At 45.9% G+C, this 16,359-nt stretch overlaps 2 protein-coding genes and 3 non-coding genes across 8 annotated transcripts in view; all 5 read left to right on the top strand.

Annotated features, from left to right (window-relative positions):
• Positions 1-238: 238 nt before the first annotated feature.
• Positions 239-15,003, top strand: xpo1a (exportin 1 (CRM1 homolog, yeast) a). The gene is made up of 25 exons (XM_020481228.2): positions 239-857; positions 1,732-1,863; positions 2,420-2,521; positions 2,802-2,874; positions 3,075-3,136; positions 3,248-3,292; positions 3,400-3,581; positions 3,870-3,918; positions 4,009-4,128; positions 5,601-5,729; positions 6,352-6,510; positions 6,662-6,859; positions 7,170-7,308; positions 7,557-7,738; positions 8,229-8,385; positions 8,678-8,841; positions 9,088-9,222; positions 10,531-10,714; positions 11,186-11,292; positions 11,881-12,075; positions 12,544-12,712; positions 13,023-13,157; positions 13,422-13,578; positions 13,890-13,986; positions 14,141-15,003. The coding sequence occupies exons 2-25, from the start codon at positions 1,738-1,740 to the stop codon at positions 14,285-14,287; spliced, it is 3,213 nt and encodes a 1,070-aa protein (XP_020336817.1). The 5' UTR covers positions 239-857; positions 1,732-1,737; the 3' UTR covers positions 14,288-15,003.
• Positions 7,932-8,064, top strand: LOC116376249 (small nucleolar RNA SNORA17). The gene has a single exon (XR_004211648.1). It is a non-coding gene; the product is annotated as a small nucleolar RNA SNORA17 (small nucleolar RNA).
• LOC116376311 (small nucleolar RNA SNORA5) lies at positions 12,228-12,364 on the top strand. The gene has a single exon (XR_004211735.1). It is a non-coding gene; the product is annotated as a small nucleolar RNA SNORA5 (small nucleolar RNA).
• Positions 13,679-13,813, top strand: LOC116376310 (small nucleolar RNA SNORA5). The gene has a single exon (XR_004211733.1). It is a non-coding gene; the product is annotated as a small nucleolar RNA SNORA5 (small nucleolar RNA).
• Positions 15,004-15,763: 760 nt separating the features above from the next.
• LOC109889652 (ubiquitin carboxyl-terminal hydrolase 34-like) overlaps positions 15,764-16,359 on the top strand; it is a 62,102-nt gene continuing 61,506 nt past the window's right edge. For 3 of the 4 annotated variants that reach the window (XM_031829193.1, XM_031829189.1, XM_031829179.1), the window contains exon 1: positions 15,764-16,110. In XM_031829193.1, coding sequence (XP_031685053.1) covers positions 16,068-16,110 — 43 coding nt within the window. In that variant the 5' untranslated portion in view covers positions 15,764-16,067. The remainder of the gene's footprint in view (positions 16,111-16,359) is intronic. The other variant, XM_020481239.2, reaches the window with a different exon arrangement.

Below are 16,359 nucleotides of genomic sequence, written 5' to 3'. Positions count from 1 at the left end.
TTGTAAACATTTAAACATTGTTAAAGTTACTAGTGCTCTATTATTAAAGTGATTTCAAGTCTATGTACAGTACATTATTATATATGTTTTGGGGTGTGTTGACCCCCCAAACCAACGGAAAACACAGCCGCATGGGTACTGAAGGAATGATGTTCATTTTGATTGACAGCATCGTTGGCCTGTAAAATAACAGGACAGCCCTTGTACCATTTTATGACAAACCAATCGGATACCTCAAGGGCGTGCACATAGTCCAAATTTTACGCGGCGCCATGGGCCGAAAAACCTAGATGGAATATCCCAGTCTTAACCGGTTTCAACCGGTCTTGGGTTTGAAGCATGAGATGAAGAGCTAGCTTACACAGCCCTGCTATCAAACATTATATAGGAATAGAACCAATAATAAACTCAAGATTATTTTACTTTGTGATTATGAACCGGAATAACGCAATACGTGTGACTCCGTAAATTGTTAGCTAGCCAGCCAAGGGAAGCTAAGTCATCATTGGCTTGTGCAACAGCAGGCTAACTTGATAACATTTCTCGCCGTCCGCAACGACTTAATCATTGCTAAGATACTTCTAGACTAGTCTGTTACATTTATTTGACATATGGTGAATTACTAAATGTAAATTATACTGAAACTTCGCTTCAGTGGCAGGACATACAGCTAACGGCGTGCTATCAGGACATAAATCATTTGGCTAGCTAGCTAATTAGCCAGGAAGCTAGCTAGCGAATGTCAAACACACTGGAACGTGTGCCATGAGATAGCCTGACACCCAGCCAGACGAGAGTTTTAAAATCAGAGCCAAGTCTTATTTTTTTCATTACAACGGAAAGACTAAAGACATAAGGTGAGTTTGGTAGCTAGCTGTGTAACTCAAATGGGTTGAATCTGAAGTTTGAATGGTGATGTAGCTAACGTTAGCATATGCTAATAGCTAGCTGGCTAACTAGCTTTGGCTAGCTGGCTGTTTTTATAGCAAACTCGCTTGCTAGCTATTATTGTGAATATGACTTTATATTTTGTTAACGAGTGAGTGAAGTCAATTAATTGATTATCTTAGACTTAACATGGCTACATTAGCCAGACGTTAGTATATGCGATAAAGTAGCTAGACCTGTGTCAACTTTGAGGTCAGTTAATGTATACGTAACTATGTGGTATTCACAATAGAGGTAACGTTAGCTAACAATAGTAAACGCTAAATTAACCATAAATGAAACAGTAACGTTAGCTTGCAAGCTAACATGGTCGACTAGCGGTAGTAGCACTCTTGGATTGCTGGATGGAGGGAGGGAGGGGTTGCTGTATTGCGGCGTTGACGTGCTTGTCGGAACTAGAAAACGCTGAAATTTCCGAGTTGCTAGCTGGTTGAACCCGGCACGTGTATAACTAAAACCAGATTACAAGTCGGACATTGTCGATTTTCCCAGTTCCGATTAGCACTTGAACGCGCCATAAGTACCACTTGTGGTCCATAGTGTCGCAATTGCCTATCAATTAAAGTTTACAAGCTTGCGAGTGATGTCGCAATTTTACTCACACTCAGTATTTCGCCGTTGTTACATGTGGGTGGGTGTAGCAATATAGGGAGTGAAAATAATATATTGGGACAGTGGCATATATTTCATCAGCCATTTGTTTTGGTCAGGTTTTATTTACAGGTGTCTGTAGTTAAGTTATGTCATTTGTTCTCATGTTTCCCTTCACACCTCCATTCCTAGAGCTCTATGCCAGCAAACATGACAATGTTGGCGGATCATGCAGCAAGACAGCTGCTAGACTTCAGTCAGAAGCTGGACATCAATCTGCTGGACAATGTAGTCAATTCTATGTACTATGACATTGGATCACAGGTGAGAGCTGCTCTTTGCCCTAATGCTGCTCTTTCTTTCGCTACATACTTCAGTCTGAAAATCAGGGGTTTTGTACAACAACAAAGTAATCAGTGATTGGATCATCTCTAATTGACTGAGTATCAAAGCCAATACTGAATTTTCAGTTGCTTTACCCACATGTGTTCTGGCTCTCGCCCAACCCTTTGGTTTATGGACCAATCCTACAGTCTACAATAGCTTTCCAATTTAGAAATTGTTGGGAGGTACTCAGATCCAGACTCATTGTGAAGAAAAAACTAAGGTCAGTGGGCGGAGCAAGGAGTTTGGGTAGCCAGACAACTACCCCGTTATTACTCAAAATATAAACATAATTTACTAACATGTTTGTAAACATAAAAAAACACCTGTATAGCCTGAACAGTCCTTGCATCCATTGCTCTCGCTATGAATTTGTGTGTTTACATTTCTCCATCCTTTAGCTTTTAACAACAACAGTGGCCGGATTATTTCAACTGTGGATTAGACCTTTAAAGCCACACAGCTCTCAACAGTTTCTCTCTCTTCTCTTCCACAGCAACGCATGGCACAGGAGGTGCTGACCAACCTGAAGGATCACCCGGACGCATGGACACGAGTCGACACCATCCTGGAGTTTTCTCAGAACATGAAGACTAAAGTATGTGTGCCAGTGATGCATTCCTTGTGATCGGTTTACATCCTCTAACCAGGGCACATATATATATATATATCTATCTCTCTCAACATTGAAAAGCATATCATTACAGCCAGGCATAGGCAGTCCAGTTGAATCCATAGAGATGCGTGGCTCTTGTTTATTTGTTAGCTTTTTATGTCATTTGTATATACAATATCTGTCGTCTTAGTGGAAATGAGATGTCGTTGTGAGTTATATGTTTTTCCTGATAGTCTAAGCCTCTCCCTCCTCTTCATTCCAGTACTATGCACTGCAAATTCTGGAGACTGTGATCAAAACACGCTGGAAGATTCTTCCAAGAAATCAATGTGAAGGTAACACCCGCTGCATAGACTGTTTGGAATAACACAACTATATTAGGGCCATGCTTGGGAATGAACAGCGACATTAAGATAAGGGAATAACGTGGCTAGACTATATCGCTAATGTTATGTAATGAAATGTAGTGTTATGCAGACACGAACATTTGATCTTTGACAATGTCGAGTCATAAACATTTCTGCAATGTTTTCAGGAATAAAGAAGTATGTCGTTGGTCTGATTATCAAGACCTCATCTGACGCTGCAAATGTTGAGGTAAAGAGTCTTTCCTGTGTTTGACTCTGTTCTCACTGCAATGTTTTCCGTGTTCCGAAAGTCTGTGCTCGTTCCCAAATTTCATCTGCATTTTTCATCTGTGTGTTTCAGAAAGATGGAGTGTACATTGCTAAACTAAACATGATCCTCGTACAGGTAAAAAAAAAAAAAAAAAGGAACTTAAGAAACACACGTCTGTCCTGTCATTACAAATGGTTAAAACCGAAACAATCAAACTCAGCGCGTCTCCTCTGCTTGTGTAGATCCTGAAGCAGGAGTGGCCCAAGCACTGGCCCACCTTCATCAGTGACATCGTGGGTGCCAGCCGCACCAGCGAGAGCCTGTGTCAGAACAACATGATCATCCTCAAGCTGCTAAGTGAGGAGGTCTTTGACTTTTCCAGTGGACAGATGACCCAGGTCAAGGCCAAGCACCTGAAGGACAGGTACATAACGTCCAGCTACCTAATAACTAACGTTTGTCATATGCACAGGATACAATGTAGTGTACACAGTATAATTAAATGCTTATTTATACAGTAAATGCTTTGGCTGCTTGGAGATGTACTGTATATTGCAAAGACTCTGTTTCCTACGTATTAGTGGTTGATGTCATTACCAGTCTCATGGCAACTGAATTGTAAGGTTTTTATTATATTATTTAAAAGCATGGGTAGATAAGATTGAATTGTACACTGACATGCTATTTAGTAATGATTTTCTTTTTCTTTCAGCATGTGCAATGAATTCTCACAAATATTCCAGCTCTGCCAGTTTGTCATGGTAAGCAAATGGCTCAGGGATTCTAAACTGTCTTGATATGAAATTGACATGTTGAATACCCAATATGTAAAATGCAAACTTTTTCTGCAGGAAAACTCCCAGAATGCCCCTCTGGTCCAAGCCACACTTGAGACTCTCCTGCGTTTCCTGAACTGGATCCCCCTGGGGTACATATTTGAGACCAAATTGATCAGCACTCTGGTGTACAAGGTAACTCAACTCCTGATGACTCACTTGCACCTGTCCCCATACTGAAAATTAAATGACTAAGTATCAACTTATTACTACTTCTCGGTTCCATTGAAACATCTCCCTAGGCAATTTTATTGTGTTTTTGTTGTGATTCAGCAATACCGGCTTGTGGAAACTCAAAACACCAGTTAAACTATCGGCGTCCTCTCACAAAGGACGCCGATAGAACCGGAGGAACAATATAGTGAAAGTTGAGGCATTTGCACCTTGTTGCTTCGGCGACTTGGTCTGCTGCAAACACTCAAACACTTATGCCCGTATGTATACAGACTGAAAATGGCAGCTTTGGCCACTAATAAGTGCCCAAATTTGAACGTAGGGTCTGTACAGTAACATGTTATACATGAAGTCAGAGCTCTGGCTCTGCACTTCACAGCGCTCTATTCTGAACTTGAGCACCGCGTGCGGCCAGAAGCTGCCCCTATCCCTCCCGGTAGTTGGAGAACTTTAGATTTTTTTGTCGTTGTCTGACTGAGGGGAAATGCTGTAAATGAAGAGGACTATGTATTTTGAAAGATGAGGCATGAGGATTATAGTAAATACCGCTTTGTCATACATGTAAGCCAAACACTTCCAAATGTGCACTTCACATTTCCAAATCAATTAACTCTTGTCATATAGTGTCAACATTTATGATCACTATGTTTGATGTACAGTTACAAGATGACATGGCGTCATACCCTGGGTTGTCCTGAACAGAATGAGCCTATGTTAATTGTGAAGGGAATTTGCAGCAGCACACACACCTGAATGCACTGATGACTCCTTTCTATGTGAACTAAAACAATGATCTGTTTCTCTGAATTGCCTTGTGAACACTGTAATATCATATTTTTTAACAGCTTGTCATGTTGGCAATAGAACAAGCTTTCAAAACATACCCACTTGATCCAGATGGCGTTTTATAATGGGATGTTATTGGATTGCGTAAACCAAAATAGTAATTGTGCGATGGAGGAACTAGAGTTCAAGACTAAACTTCAAGTGTGCTTGCTCTAGTTCCTCAACAGCACAGATAGGAGAGCAAAAAAAAGAGAAGCTTATAGTTGAATAATCTTCTTTGAGGCGTGTGGGCACTTGGAGACACCAGTTAGTCCTCTCACTCAAACCCTTGTCATTTTTTTGTCTTATGTTGCACCTACCACACGTTTTCTAGGAATATTCTTATATTACTGAATGTATCCAGAGTATTTTCAGATTTCGTTATCAGCAAATGTGTTAAAGTACAGAGTATAAAATGCACATAAAATCAAGTGTGATGTTTGGATTCAGTTTTGTCTGGTGAACTTTTGTGTACTCAACTTCGGTCCAACACTTTTCTTATTGGACAAGCTCAAGTAGTCCCATGTTTCAGTCAGTTTTCTCCTGATTGGTGCCTAGTGAATACGACCATGTTGACTAACCTCTTTTTTTCTCTCGTCTGTACCCAGTTCTTGAACGTACCCATGTTCCGCAATGTGACGCTGAAGTGTCTGACGGAGATCGCCGGTGTGAGCGTCAACCAGTACGAGGAGCAGTTTGTCAACCTCTTCACGCTCACCATGTGTCAGCTCAAACAGGTACACTCCATGTCTGCTCAAATGGGTACACCCCATGTCTGCTCAAACGGGTACACTCCATGTCTGCTCAAACGGGTACACTCCATGTCTGCTCAAACGGGTACACTCCATGTCTGCTCAAACGGGTACACTCCATGTCTGCTCAAACGGGTACACTCCATGTCTGCTCAAACGGGTACACTCCATGTCTGCTCAAACGGGTACACTCCATGTCTGCTCAAACGGGTACACTCCATGTCTGCTCAAACGGGTACACTCCATGTCTGCTCAAACGGGTACACTCCATGTCTGCTCAAACGGGTACACTCCATGTCTGCTCAAACGGGTACACTCCATGTCTGCTCAAACGGGTACACATAGTTCTATCTGCTGGCCAGTTAAGCCTACTGTCAAAACTGTTGGAGCAGTGGTACCCAAATGATGGACCAGAACCAATGGGTTATATATATTAAAAAAAAAACGGATACTGCAGACCGTATGTTTCAACAACGATCATACTGCAGGCATCATAAGAACTATTAAGAAGTTAGCTTACATTTTTACATAAAATGTAATGTGTGTATTAACAGTAATTGGCGCATCAAAGAATCTGTATTTTCACCGGTCTCTCTCTTCGTGGTAGATGCTCCCCCTGAACACCAACATCCGCCTGGCATATTCCAACGGCAAGGACGACGAGCAGAACTTCATCCAGAACCTCAGCCTGTTCCTCTGCACCTTCCTGAAAGAGCACGGACAGCTCATCGAGAAGAGGCCCAACCTTAGGGAGACACTTGTGGAGGTGACGTTCATGCCTTTGACCTCAAGTTCTTTTCTTTTTTTTGTACCAATTTTCCCTTTTAGTTTTTATCCTCAAGTCACACACCATTGAAATGGAGCTAGCCCCCCCAATCCTAATCATTCTCCTTACCTTCCTTACCCCCCCCCCCCAGGCTCTCCACTACATGCTGCTGGTGTCTGAGGTGGAGGAGACGGAGATCTTTAAGATCTGTCTGGAGTACTGGAACCATTTGGCGGCTGAGCTCTACAGGGAGAGCCCCTTCTCTACCTCCACCTCCCCCCTGCTCTCTGGAAGCCAGCACTTTGACGTTCCCCCACGCCGGCACCTCTACCTGCCCGTGCTCTCCAAGGTGAGAAGAAACGTACACAGAGACGGACGGACGGATACACACACACACACACTTTTGACCTTCCAACAAACCAATGTCCTTCAGGGTCGTGGCATAGGGCACACCTTAGCAAAGCAATCTACAAAAGACAACAATGTGTTAGTCGGACAAGTTCATATAGTTCCCACCACTTCAAACCATTTTCTCTCTACTGAACACAACCTTGACGTTCTACTGTGTTTCCTATTGACAGTCCCTGCCTCTCCATGGTGTCTCTTTATTTAGATTGTCCATTAATAGTCACTGGCATTTTGTCTGCCCGGTAACACAGGTGCGTACGCTGATGGTGAGCCGAATGGCCAAGCCAGAGGAGGTGCTGGTGGTGGAGAACGACCAGGGAGAGGTGGTCCGAGAGTTCATGAAGGACACAGACTCAATCAACCTCTATAAGAACATGAGAGAGACACTGGGTGAGTGCCTGGCCCAGGACAGTCTAAACATCTCACACACACACGCCCTCTCTCTAGTGTGATGTCAAGTATAGTTGCCCCTCAATCTTTTCCTTTGTCAAATGTACTTTCCACAATAGATCTGTCAGTGACACACACCTCAGCACACATCTTTCCCTCACACTTTTGTTCACTGTTGATAAGGTAGGGCACGATACACATACTCCCCCTCTCTGTGACTAGCATACCTCCCCCTCTCCCCCCCCCAGTCTACCTGACCCATTTGGACTATGCGGACACGGAGCGCATCATGACGGAGAAGCTGCACAACCAGGTCAACGGGACAGAGTGGTCCTGGAGGAACCTGAACACGCTGTGCTGGGCCATCGGCTCCATCAGCGGAGCCATGCACGAGGAGGACGAGAAGAGGTTCCTGGTCACCGTCATCAAGGTCTGTAGTAGTCTGTGTAACGGACACAGCGCTTGCAGCCACACGCAGACGCGCATACACACACTGCACCTTCACAGATAGCAACAGTCTTTAAAGGGGACAATATACACATGCAGTAGTTGCTGGTCTTAGTTATCAATTTTGTTCTCTGTTAGACCAGAAATGTTCCCTTTACTGTTCAGAAATTGAATGGCCTGCCCCTTGAGACGTTGCAGTCCGACTGTGCGTGTTGAGCCTGTGTCATGAGGGGCGCAGAGTAACAGGGCTGTGTCTACGCAGCGGACTCAGAACAGTGGGTACTTGGAGTGATTGATCGAACTGACATTTGGCAAAATAAAATAAAAAAAATCATACACTTATGGCGAAATTCCACGTCCAAGTCACTTGACAAGACTTAACATGTAAATGCTGCTGTAGAGTGACTGCCAGGATGTACTGAGCTGCGTTTCTGTGTTGTTGACCGACTGTCGTTTTCTCATCATGTCTCCAGGACCTTCTGGGTCTTTGTGAGCAGAAGAGGGGGAAGGACAACAAGGCCATCATCGCCTCAAACATCATGTACATCGTGGGCCAGTACCCACGCTTCCTCAGAGCTCACTGGAAGTTCCTCAAGACCGTCGTTAACAAGCTCTTTGAGTTCATGCACGGTAAGCAACTTTGTTCAGGTCACCACTTGCATATCTTAAAAAGATACCGGATACTGTTTTCAGTGTTGTGTGAAAATGGATTTCCTTGGTGTCATTTTGCATCCATGCAAAATACCAGGGCTATATTAATTTGTCACTGGACAGAAAACCAACAAACAGGGAGGGACTACCTGGACTAGTCCAATAAGAAACACTTCTTTGCGGGTTACGATTCAAAGCGTGCCCAACTGAACACGCCCCAACAGTGTTTCTTTTATTGAGCATTTTATTTGAACGTAATTGTTCCCGGCAGAGACTCACGACGGCGTGCAGGACATGGCGTGCGACACCTTCATCAAGATCGCCCAGAAGTGCCGGCGCCACTTTGTCCAGGTGCAGGTGGGCGAGGTGATGCCCTTCATCGACGAGATCCTCAACAACATCAACACCATCATCTGTGACCTCCAGCCCCAACAGGTACACAGATGCACCAAGATTAGCCGTAACACAGTTGAGCTACAGGCCCCTGAAAACAATCAAAACTTAGAGTAAAATACAGTAGTAGTTGAAAAACAATTTCAAATGGCAACGCGGGTTTTGAGTTTCCATTGGCCAAGTTCAGGGAGCACCCTGTTTCCAGGTGTCATGTGAAATGGCTGGAGTTGGTTATGAAGCAGCAGATGTTCATATTCCCGTAATCCACCTCATCTCTCTTCGCCTCAGGTGCACACGTTCTACGAGGCGGTGGGCTACATGATCGGGGCCCAGACAGACCAGGCTGTGCAGGAGCACCTCATCGAGAAGTACATGCTGCTACCCAACCAGGTGTGGGACAGCATCATCCAACAGGCCACCAAGGTAAGTCTCACTCCACTATGGGATTGTGTTTGTAAACCTTGGTTTCAAAGCATTTTACATTGTATGCATGCAGCACAACCCAAACAACACAAGTGTCCCCCACTTTGTACCGCTGTGCCATGGAGAAATTAAGAGAAACACCCACTGTCTTAAGAGGCCCTTGTAGTTTTACAGCAACATCATTACCGGTGCTTTTTCTCCCAATTGTTTCAACTGGCAAAGCCTCGTCTTTTTGCACTTCAGTAAAAAGCTATCCAGAGCGACTTACAATATGTTGTCCGTGAAAGCATATATTTTTTTTGTATCCAATTGTTTAGTAGCTACTATCTTGTCTCATCGCTACAACTCCCGTACGGGCTCGGGAGAGACGGAGGTGGAAAGTCATGCGTCCTCCGATACACAACCCAACCAAGCCGCACTGCTTCTTTAACACAGTGCAATCCAACCCGGAAGCCAGCCGCACCAATGTGTCGGAGGAAACACTGTGCACCTGGCAACCTTGGTTAGCGCGCGCTGGCCCGCCACAGGAGTCGCGCTGGCCCGCCACAGGAGTCGCGCTGGCCCGCCACAGGAGTCGCGCTGGCCCGCCACAGGAGTCGCGCTGGCCCGCCACAGGAGTCGCGCTGGCCCGCCACAGGAGTCGCGCTGGCCCGCCACAGGAGTCGCGCTGGCCCGCCACAGGAGTCGCGCTGGCCCGCCACAGGAGTCGCGCTGGCCCGCCACAGGAGTCGCGCTGGCCCGCCACAGGAGTCGCGCTGGCCCGCCACAGGAGTCGCGCTGGCCCGCCACAGGAGTCGCGCTGGCCCGCCACAGGAGTCGCGCTGGCCCGCCACAGGAGTCGCGCTGGCCCGCCACAGGAGTCGCGCTGGCCCGCCACAGGAGTCGCGCTGGCCCGCCACAGGAGTCGCGCTGGCCCGCCACAGGAGTCGCGCTGGCCCGCCACAGGAGTCGCGCTGGCCCGCCACAGGAGTCGCGCTGGCCCGCCACAGGAGTCGCGCTGGCCCGCCACAGGAGTCGCGCTGGCCCGCCACAGGAGTCGCGCTGGCCCGCCACAGGAGTCGCGCTGGCCCGCCACAGGAGACAAGGATTTCCCTACCAGCCAAACCCTCCCTAACCTGGACGAAGTCTAGGGCAATTGTGCGTCGCCCCACGGACCTCCCGGTCGCGGCCGGTTACGACAGAGCCTGGGTGCGAACCCAGAGTCTCTGGTGGCACAGCTGGCACTGCAGTACAGCGCCCTTAACCACTGCGGCACCCGGCAGGCCTTGTGAAAGCATTTTAACTGACTTGTCTCTCTCTCCCCTCCAGAATGTGGACATCCTGAAGGATGCAGAGACAGTGCGTCAGCTGGGCAGCATCCTGAAGACCAACGTGCGGGCCTGCAAGGCCGTGGGACACCCTTTCGTGGTGCAGCTGGGACGTATCTACCTGGACATGCTCAATGTCTACAAGTGTCTGAGTGAGAACATCTCCTCTGCCATCCAGACCAACGGTGAGACGTGTGTACCGAGTCTGTGAGTGGTCTGTGTGTCTATCTGATCTGTGTGCCTGAGGTGCTTGTTTGTCTTGGTGTGTGTGTGTGCTTAACTGTCTGTCTACAACTGCGGCATCAGTCACAGAACTACAAGCCCATTCTAACGGTGCATTCAAGACAATTGGGAACTCTGAAAAATATGAGGTGATGTCATGCCGTCAGTGATCTTCAGGTCGGAAAGTCAGCGTTCTAGAAAGAGGCCCAAATTCTGTGTTGGATGACCGTTCACAACCATTTTTCTCAGTCTGAGCTTTTTTTGTCTCATGAGTTCTCAGTTGTCTTGAACGCACTGAAGTTGGAGATTTCCGAGTTCTCTGTTTTGTACACAGCATAACATTTCTAAAGTGTCACTGAGCTCTCCAATGCTAACTCCATGCTACCATGCTAAACCCTATGCTAGCTAACTAACTCTCTCTGTTGTCCTACTAGGAGAGATGGTGACCAAGCAGCCCCTGATCCGGAGCATGAGGACGGTGAAGAGAGAAACGCTCAAGCTGATCTCAGGTTGGGTCAGCCGCTCCAACGACCCACAAATGGCGAGTCTGTCCTGTCTTAATCAAATCTAGAGTCGCAGCCTATAGGGAATGCTGTAGACCAGTGGTTCTCCTAGAGATCCTCTTAGAAGGCTGTACTTGAAAATATGAAATTGTTCTTAACTGACTTGCCTAGTTAATTAAGTAAAGAAGAAAAGGAATCTAAATGTAATGGTGGGATCAGAGCGGGCATCTCTCAGGCCATAGATGGCCTGTCTAAACCACACCATAGAGAAACCGGAGGCAGAAAGACAACCAGAAAGATCCAACTAGCTGTCTGGACTAGCTTAAACTCCACACAGCCCTTATAGGTCCTTGGACACCAACCTCATCCAGAGGCATCATGCCCATTGAAACTATTTCATCCACTTACAGGTTGAAGAGGCAGAGAATAGCTCACATCACAGACCAAGATATGTTCCTTTAAAATAACTATGGTGCCGATGACTTGAACCACTGCTACTCTTGCTGGTAGCCCCAAGCCCTCGCTGGTAGCCACAAGCACCCAGTTATCTGACAGTTTGTTTAACGTTAGACTGAATGGCTCAGTATTAACTGGTCACGTTCTACCATGTTCCGTGGTTCTTACAGGTGGGGGAGAACTTTGTACCGCCCCTGCTGGAGGCCGTACTCATCGACTACCAGCGCAACGTCCCTGCCGCCAGAGAGCCCGAGGTGCTCAGCACCATGGCGACCATCGTCAACAAGCTGGGTGGACACATCACCGGGGAGATCCCGAAGATCTTCGACGCAGTCTTCGAGTGCACTTTGAACATGATCAATAAAGTATGTTTCATAAATGTTTTCTCTACTATTATAGCACTATACTAGAATGCTGTAGTCTATTAATTAGTTTGTTCTTAACTGGCCTGAGTGGCCCTTATAGACTGCACATGATGTCAAAGGAACATTAACAGAAAGACACAGATGTGTTAGTTTGCAGCCTTGTCAAATTCGGTGCTTCCTCCACAATGGACTGCACTGGCCAAAATGGCTGCAACAGTGAACCTGTAGTTCATGGGCCCCACATCCCTTTTGCATGGGTGTACGTGATAGATTTGTACTACAGACAATTGGTGAAGTCTATCCAATGCAATGTTGTAAACTGAAGGATTGTTGAACACAGGACACTAGTTATATGCTTGGGGGAAAAAAATACTTTATATGACCGAGTCCTAGTCTTTATTCCTGATAGAAAGTAATTCCACTCACATTGTCCAACTTTAATTGTCCCAATGTTTTTCTCCTCTCCAGGACTTTGAGGAATACCCAGAGCATAGGACCCATTTCTTCTACCTCCTCCAAGCGGTGAACTCTCAGTGCTTCCCGGCCTTTCTCTCCATTCCCCCGGCCCAGTTTAAACTGGTTCTGGACTCCATTATCTGGGCCTTCAAACACACCATGAGGAACGTTGCAGACACTGGTAAGGCCAAAGCATATGGATGGTCTTACCTAACTGTTGATGCATACTATGCCTTTCACGAGATTGGAACTGTGTGTTGATGAATGAGGTTGTCAGACTCATCTGAGGTGAAATGCAGTTCACTTAACTCTATTTCAAATATTTTGGGTGTTTCAGACACAGATGAACTCTAAACCTGGACTAAAGCTTTTTAGTGGACAAATGCTTTATTGTCCAGGACTAGGCTTAATCAGAGTCTGGGGAAAATAGTCCTTATGGTACATTGTGGAATTATTATTGTCATCAAGCCACTCATCCCTGCGTCCTCCAGGTCTGCAGATTCTTTACACCCTGCTGCAGAACGTGGCCCAGGAGGAGGCTGCCGCACAGAGCTTCTACCAGACTTACTTCTGTGACATCCTCCAGCACATCTTCTCTGTCGTCACAGATACCTCACACACAGCAGGTGAGAGGGTGGTGGGGTCGGTGGCTGACGGTTAAATATCACCGGAAACATCTGGTACTGTTATAAGTGTTGGGTACAGGCGAGGAATCAGAGGCCATGTTATACACTAGATGGTTTGATTCCTGAAGGGGACATTTCACTTTGGTGTCACATCGCAGCAGTCAAACACAGACATGGCAGATGGAGACGACAACGTGCTTTAGTGTCACCGGTGAGTGCAAGACAAGTGTGGGTACAATTGATGTTATGCTTGACTTTCTGCAGGGCTAACCATGCACGCGTCCATCCTGGCGTACATGTTCAACCTGGTGGAGGAGGGTAAAATCAGCGCCTCCCTCAACCCAGCCAGCCAGCACAATCAGGGCTACGTTCAGGAGTACGTGGCCAACCTGCTCAAGACGGCCTTCCCCCATCTACAAGAGTAAGTGTCTGTCAGCCTGCGTATCAGAGGGCCCCTGTCAATTAAAATTAAACATTTTGTTGTACTCCACTCTGAACACTAAGACAGGGATTTGTTAGTTTGCAGCCTTGTCAAATTCTGTGCTTCCTCTACAATGGACTGCACTGGCCCAAATGGCTGCCACAGTGAACCTGTAGTTCATGGGCCTCATCTCTTTTATATTGGTGTCGGGGATACATTTGTACTACAGACAATAACTGGTTGATCGAAAGTGATCTACTTATTGTAGGTAGGTGAATGTGTTGTGATCCTGACTCTCCTCTCCATTCAAGTGCCCAGGTGAAGGTGTTTGTGACAGGTCTATTCAGCTTGAACCAGGACATCCCTGCTTTCAAGGAGCACCTGAGGGACTTCCTGGTACAGATCAAGGTGAGTCACTCTGGTTTTGTAGCCACACACACAGGTGCAAACACTTAGTAACTCTGTCTGTCAGTCTGAGGTGTCAAACCACTGAAGCATGGTAGATGGACATATTTGTCCATCACACTCAACTCTCAACTTCCTCTCTTTACTCCCTGTCCAGGAGTTTGCTGGTGAGGACACCACAGACCTGTTCCTTGAGGAGCGGGAGACGTCGCTGCGGCAGGCCCAGGAGGAGAAACACAAGCTGCAGATGTCAGTCCCCGGCATCCTCAACCCCCATGAGCTCCCCGAGGAAATGTGCGACTAAGTGCTGCCACATAGGAATGAACACAACAGCGAACATGTACAGTTTTTGGAAAAAAAGAAAGCCAAGAGAAGCTGGGAGCTCTTGTCAATTGTGTGTGTGAGATTGAGAGGTGCTTTGTCGACCAAATCAATGCCAATATGTAAATGAGAATTGCGCCTCCGATTCGGCACTCACATTTTTTGCATATGGAAGCATTTTATACAGTCATTTGTGTAATAATACGATATTGCTCCTTTTCCCTCGCTAATTCAAGCTTTATGTTTTTGGTCATCCTCTCTGTTTAGCCGTGCATGAAGTTGAAAGAATTAAATAATTATTTTTAACCCTTCCTTTCCCTTCACCCCCCCACCAACGATCCTTCTATTTGTTTATATGTAAGATATGTTAAAAGCACATGCAAAAGGGTTACTTTAAAAAGTGCTGTAGCGTCAGGAAGTGCTCCAATAAAGAGCTTTGTGTTTTTCGGAGGAGCCGCATGGCCTACAGATGAATGTGACGGTCAAGGGTGGTAAATGACGCTGCTTCCTTTGTTTCTGTTTTGGCAGCAGTTTTTATGTGGCGAGTCTGGTTCTGTTTGCACCCAAAACTGACAGATCTGACATTTGGACGAGAATGTTAGATCAAAGGAAGGTTATGTGCATATCATCTTGTTTGTAAAGCTGTCTTAGTACTAAGGGAACATAAAGTTGGTTATTTTTACAAAACTGTATGTCCTATACCTTTTGTGTTTGTTTCATTCACTTGTTGAAGGTTATTAAATCCAATTTCTGGAATTAGGATTTGAAACCACTAACACTCAAGAGGTCTGAATTTTGAACTTTAAGGTCAAAATACTTAAGGAAATACTTTGGAGTAACAAACAAAAAACGACGTCATGGTATAATACAAATTCCCAAAATGAATAAAAAGTATGCTGGTGCCACTGAGGGCGATCTATTAACCTGAGCCGCAGCGCACCGGTCCATTGCCAGGGACGCGAATGGGCACAAGCGGTGAGAGGTGTACCCACTCCAATCGAACCATAATCTGCGCCGCGCTGTAATGTCAACAAGGCAGCATTGTGCATCGTCCAGAAACAAACATCTATTTTCCATCAAATATGTGTTCAACATTTCAAAAATAGTTATCAATGAGAAAGCCGATCAAGTTTCTTAAAATCTAAAGCAACCACATTCATGTGAAAACAGAATCCTTGTCATTACTGAACGGGCCACCTAGCTCACGCGCTAGAGGCAGCACGGTTCTAAAACGAATTAATTCACTTTTAACCCGGTGCATTCTTCCCTCATCGGGTTAATCCGGGCCAGATAATCGAATACCCTCAGTGGTTACTGGCTGGTGCTCTCTTGTCTGCCTGCCTGCTGTATGTGAATGAAACGCCATTTGTAAATGTATCTTGCTGATGGAGTAACCGCGAGACAAGCGGAAAAAGTCGAACAAGGCGAAGGAGACAACGGAATGTTACGAATTATGAACACGCTGTGCCCCCACCCCTTTTCAATATGGCTGCCGTATCTACTCTCTCCAGTAACGCTCCGATTGGAGATTGACTCGACTCTGTATCTTAATGCCTTTTACTTTTTGACTTTATCAACGATATTTAGTATCAAATGCAATCTGAATCAATTACTCTCCCTTAATTGATTTAATGCATTAGCAAATCTTCACTAACCACTACATCGGGCCTTTCCCCAAAACAACCAGGTGCCAACAATTCGTATCCATCAACAATTTCCAATGGTTTGACTACACTTTTCCTTTGTTATTTTTTTAATGAACAATGTGTGAAAACTGCGCCGAGCTGGTGGAGGTTTTAAATGAAAGTAAGTAAACAATTTTTATTACATGTTTTAGTGCGGTAGTGGTCCCCTAGTGCTAGCTAACGTTCGCTAAACAGGCTACCTGAGGGAAGCTGGACAGCTAGCTATCGTACCCCTGTCGTGCCTGGTTGTTCTCCACTAGCCAGACAGCTGCCAATGTAAGGCCTTGTCTTGAATTAATGATATGAATGTAAATGGAACCTTTTCTGCAACTTTGAGGCCTGTCTCTGTCAAATCGCTGCATAATGGAGG

This window comes from Oncorhynchus kisutch, linkage group LG1 (assembly GCF_002021735.2).
Source record: "Oncorhynchus kisutch isolate 150728-3 linkage group LG1, Okis_V2, whole genome shotgun sequence".
In the NCBI taxonomy this organism is placed as follows: Eukaryota; Metazoa; Chordata; class Actinopteri; order Salmoniformes; family Salmonidae; genus Oncorhynchus; species Oncorhynchus kisutch.
The sequence above is the reverse complement of the archived record's forward strand: the minus strand, read 5'-3'. Positions and strand labels throughout refer to the sequence as shown.

Excerpts from the sequence above, each read along its gene's own strand:
- xpo1a (XM_020481228.2), top strand. The coding sequence starts at position 1,738 with ATGCCAGCAAACATGACAATGTTGGCGGATCATGCAGCAAGACAGCTG. Across the intron at positions 9,223-10,530 it reads TCATCCAACAGGCCACCAAG|AATGTGGACATCCTGAAGGA; the intron begins GTAAGTCTCACT and ends TCTCCCCTCCAG. Across the intron at positions 11,293-11,880 it reads GCTCCAACGACCCACAAATG|GTGGGGGAGAACTTTGTACC; the intron begins GCGAGTCTGTCC and ends TGGTTCTTACAG.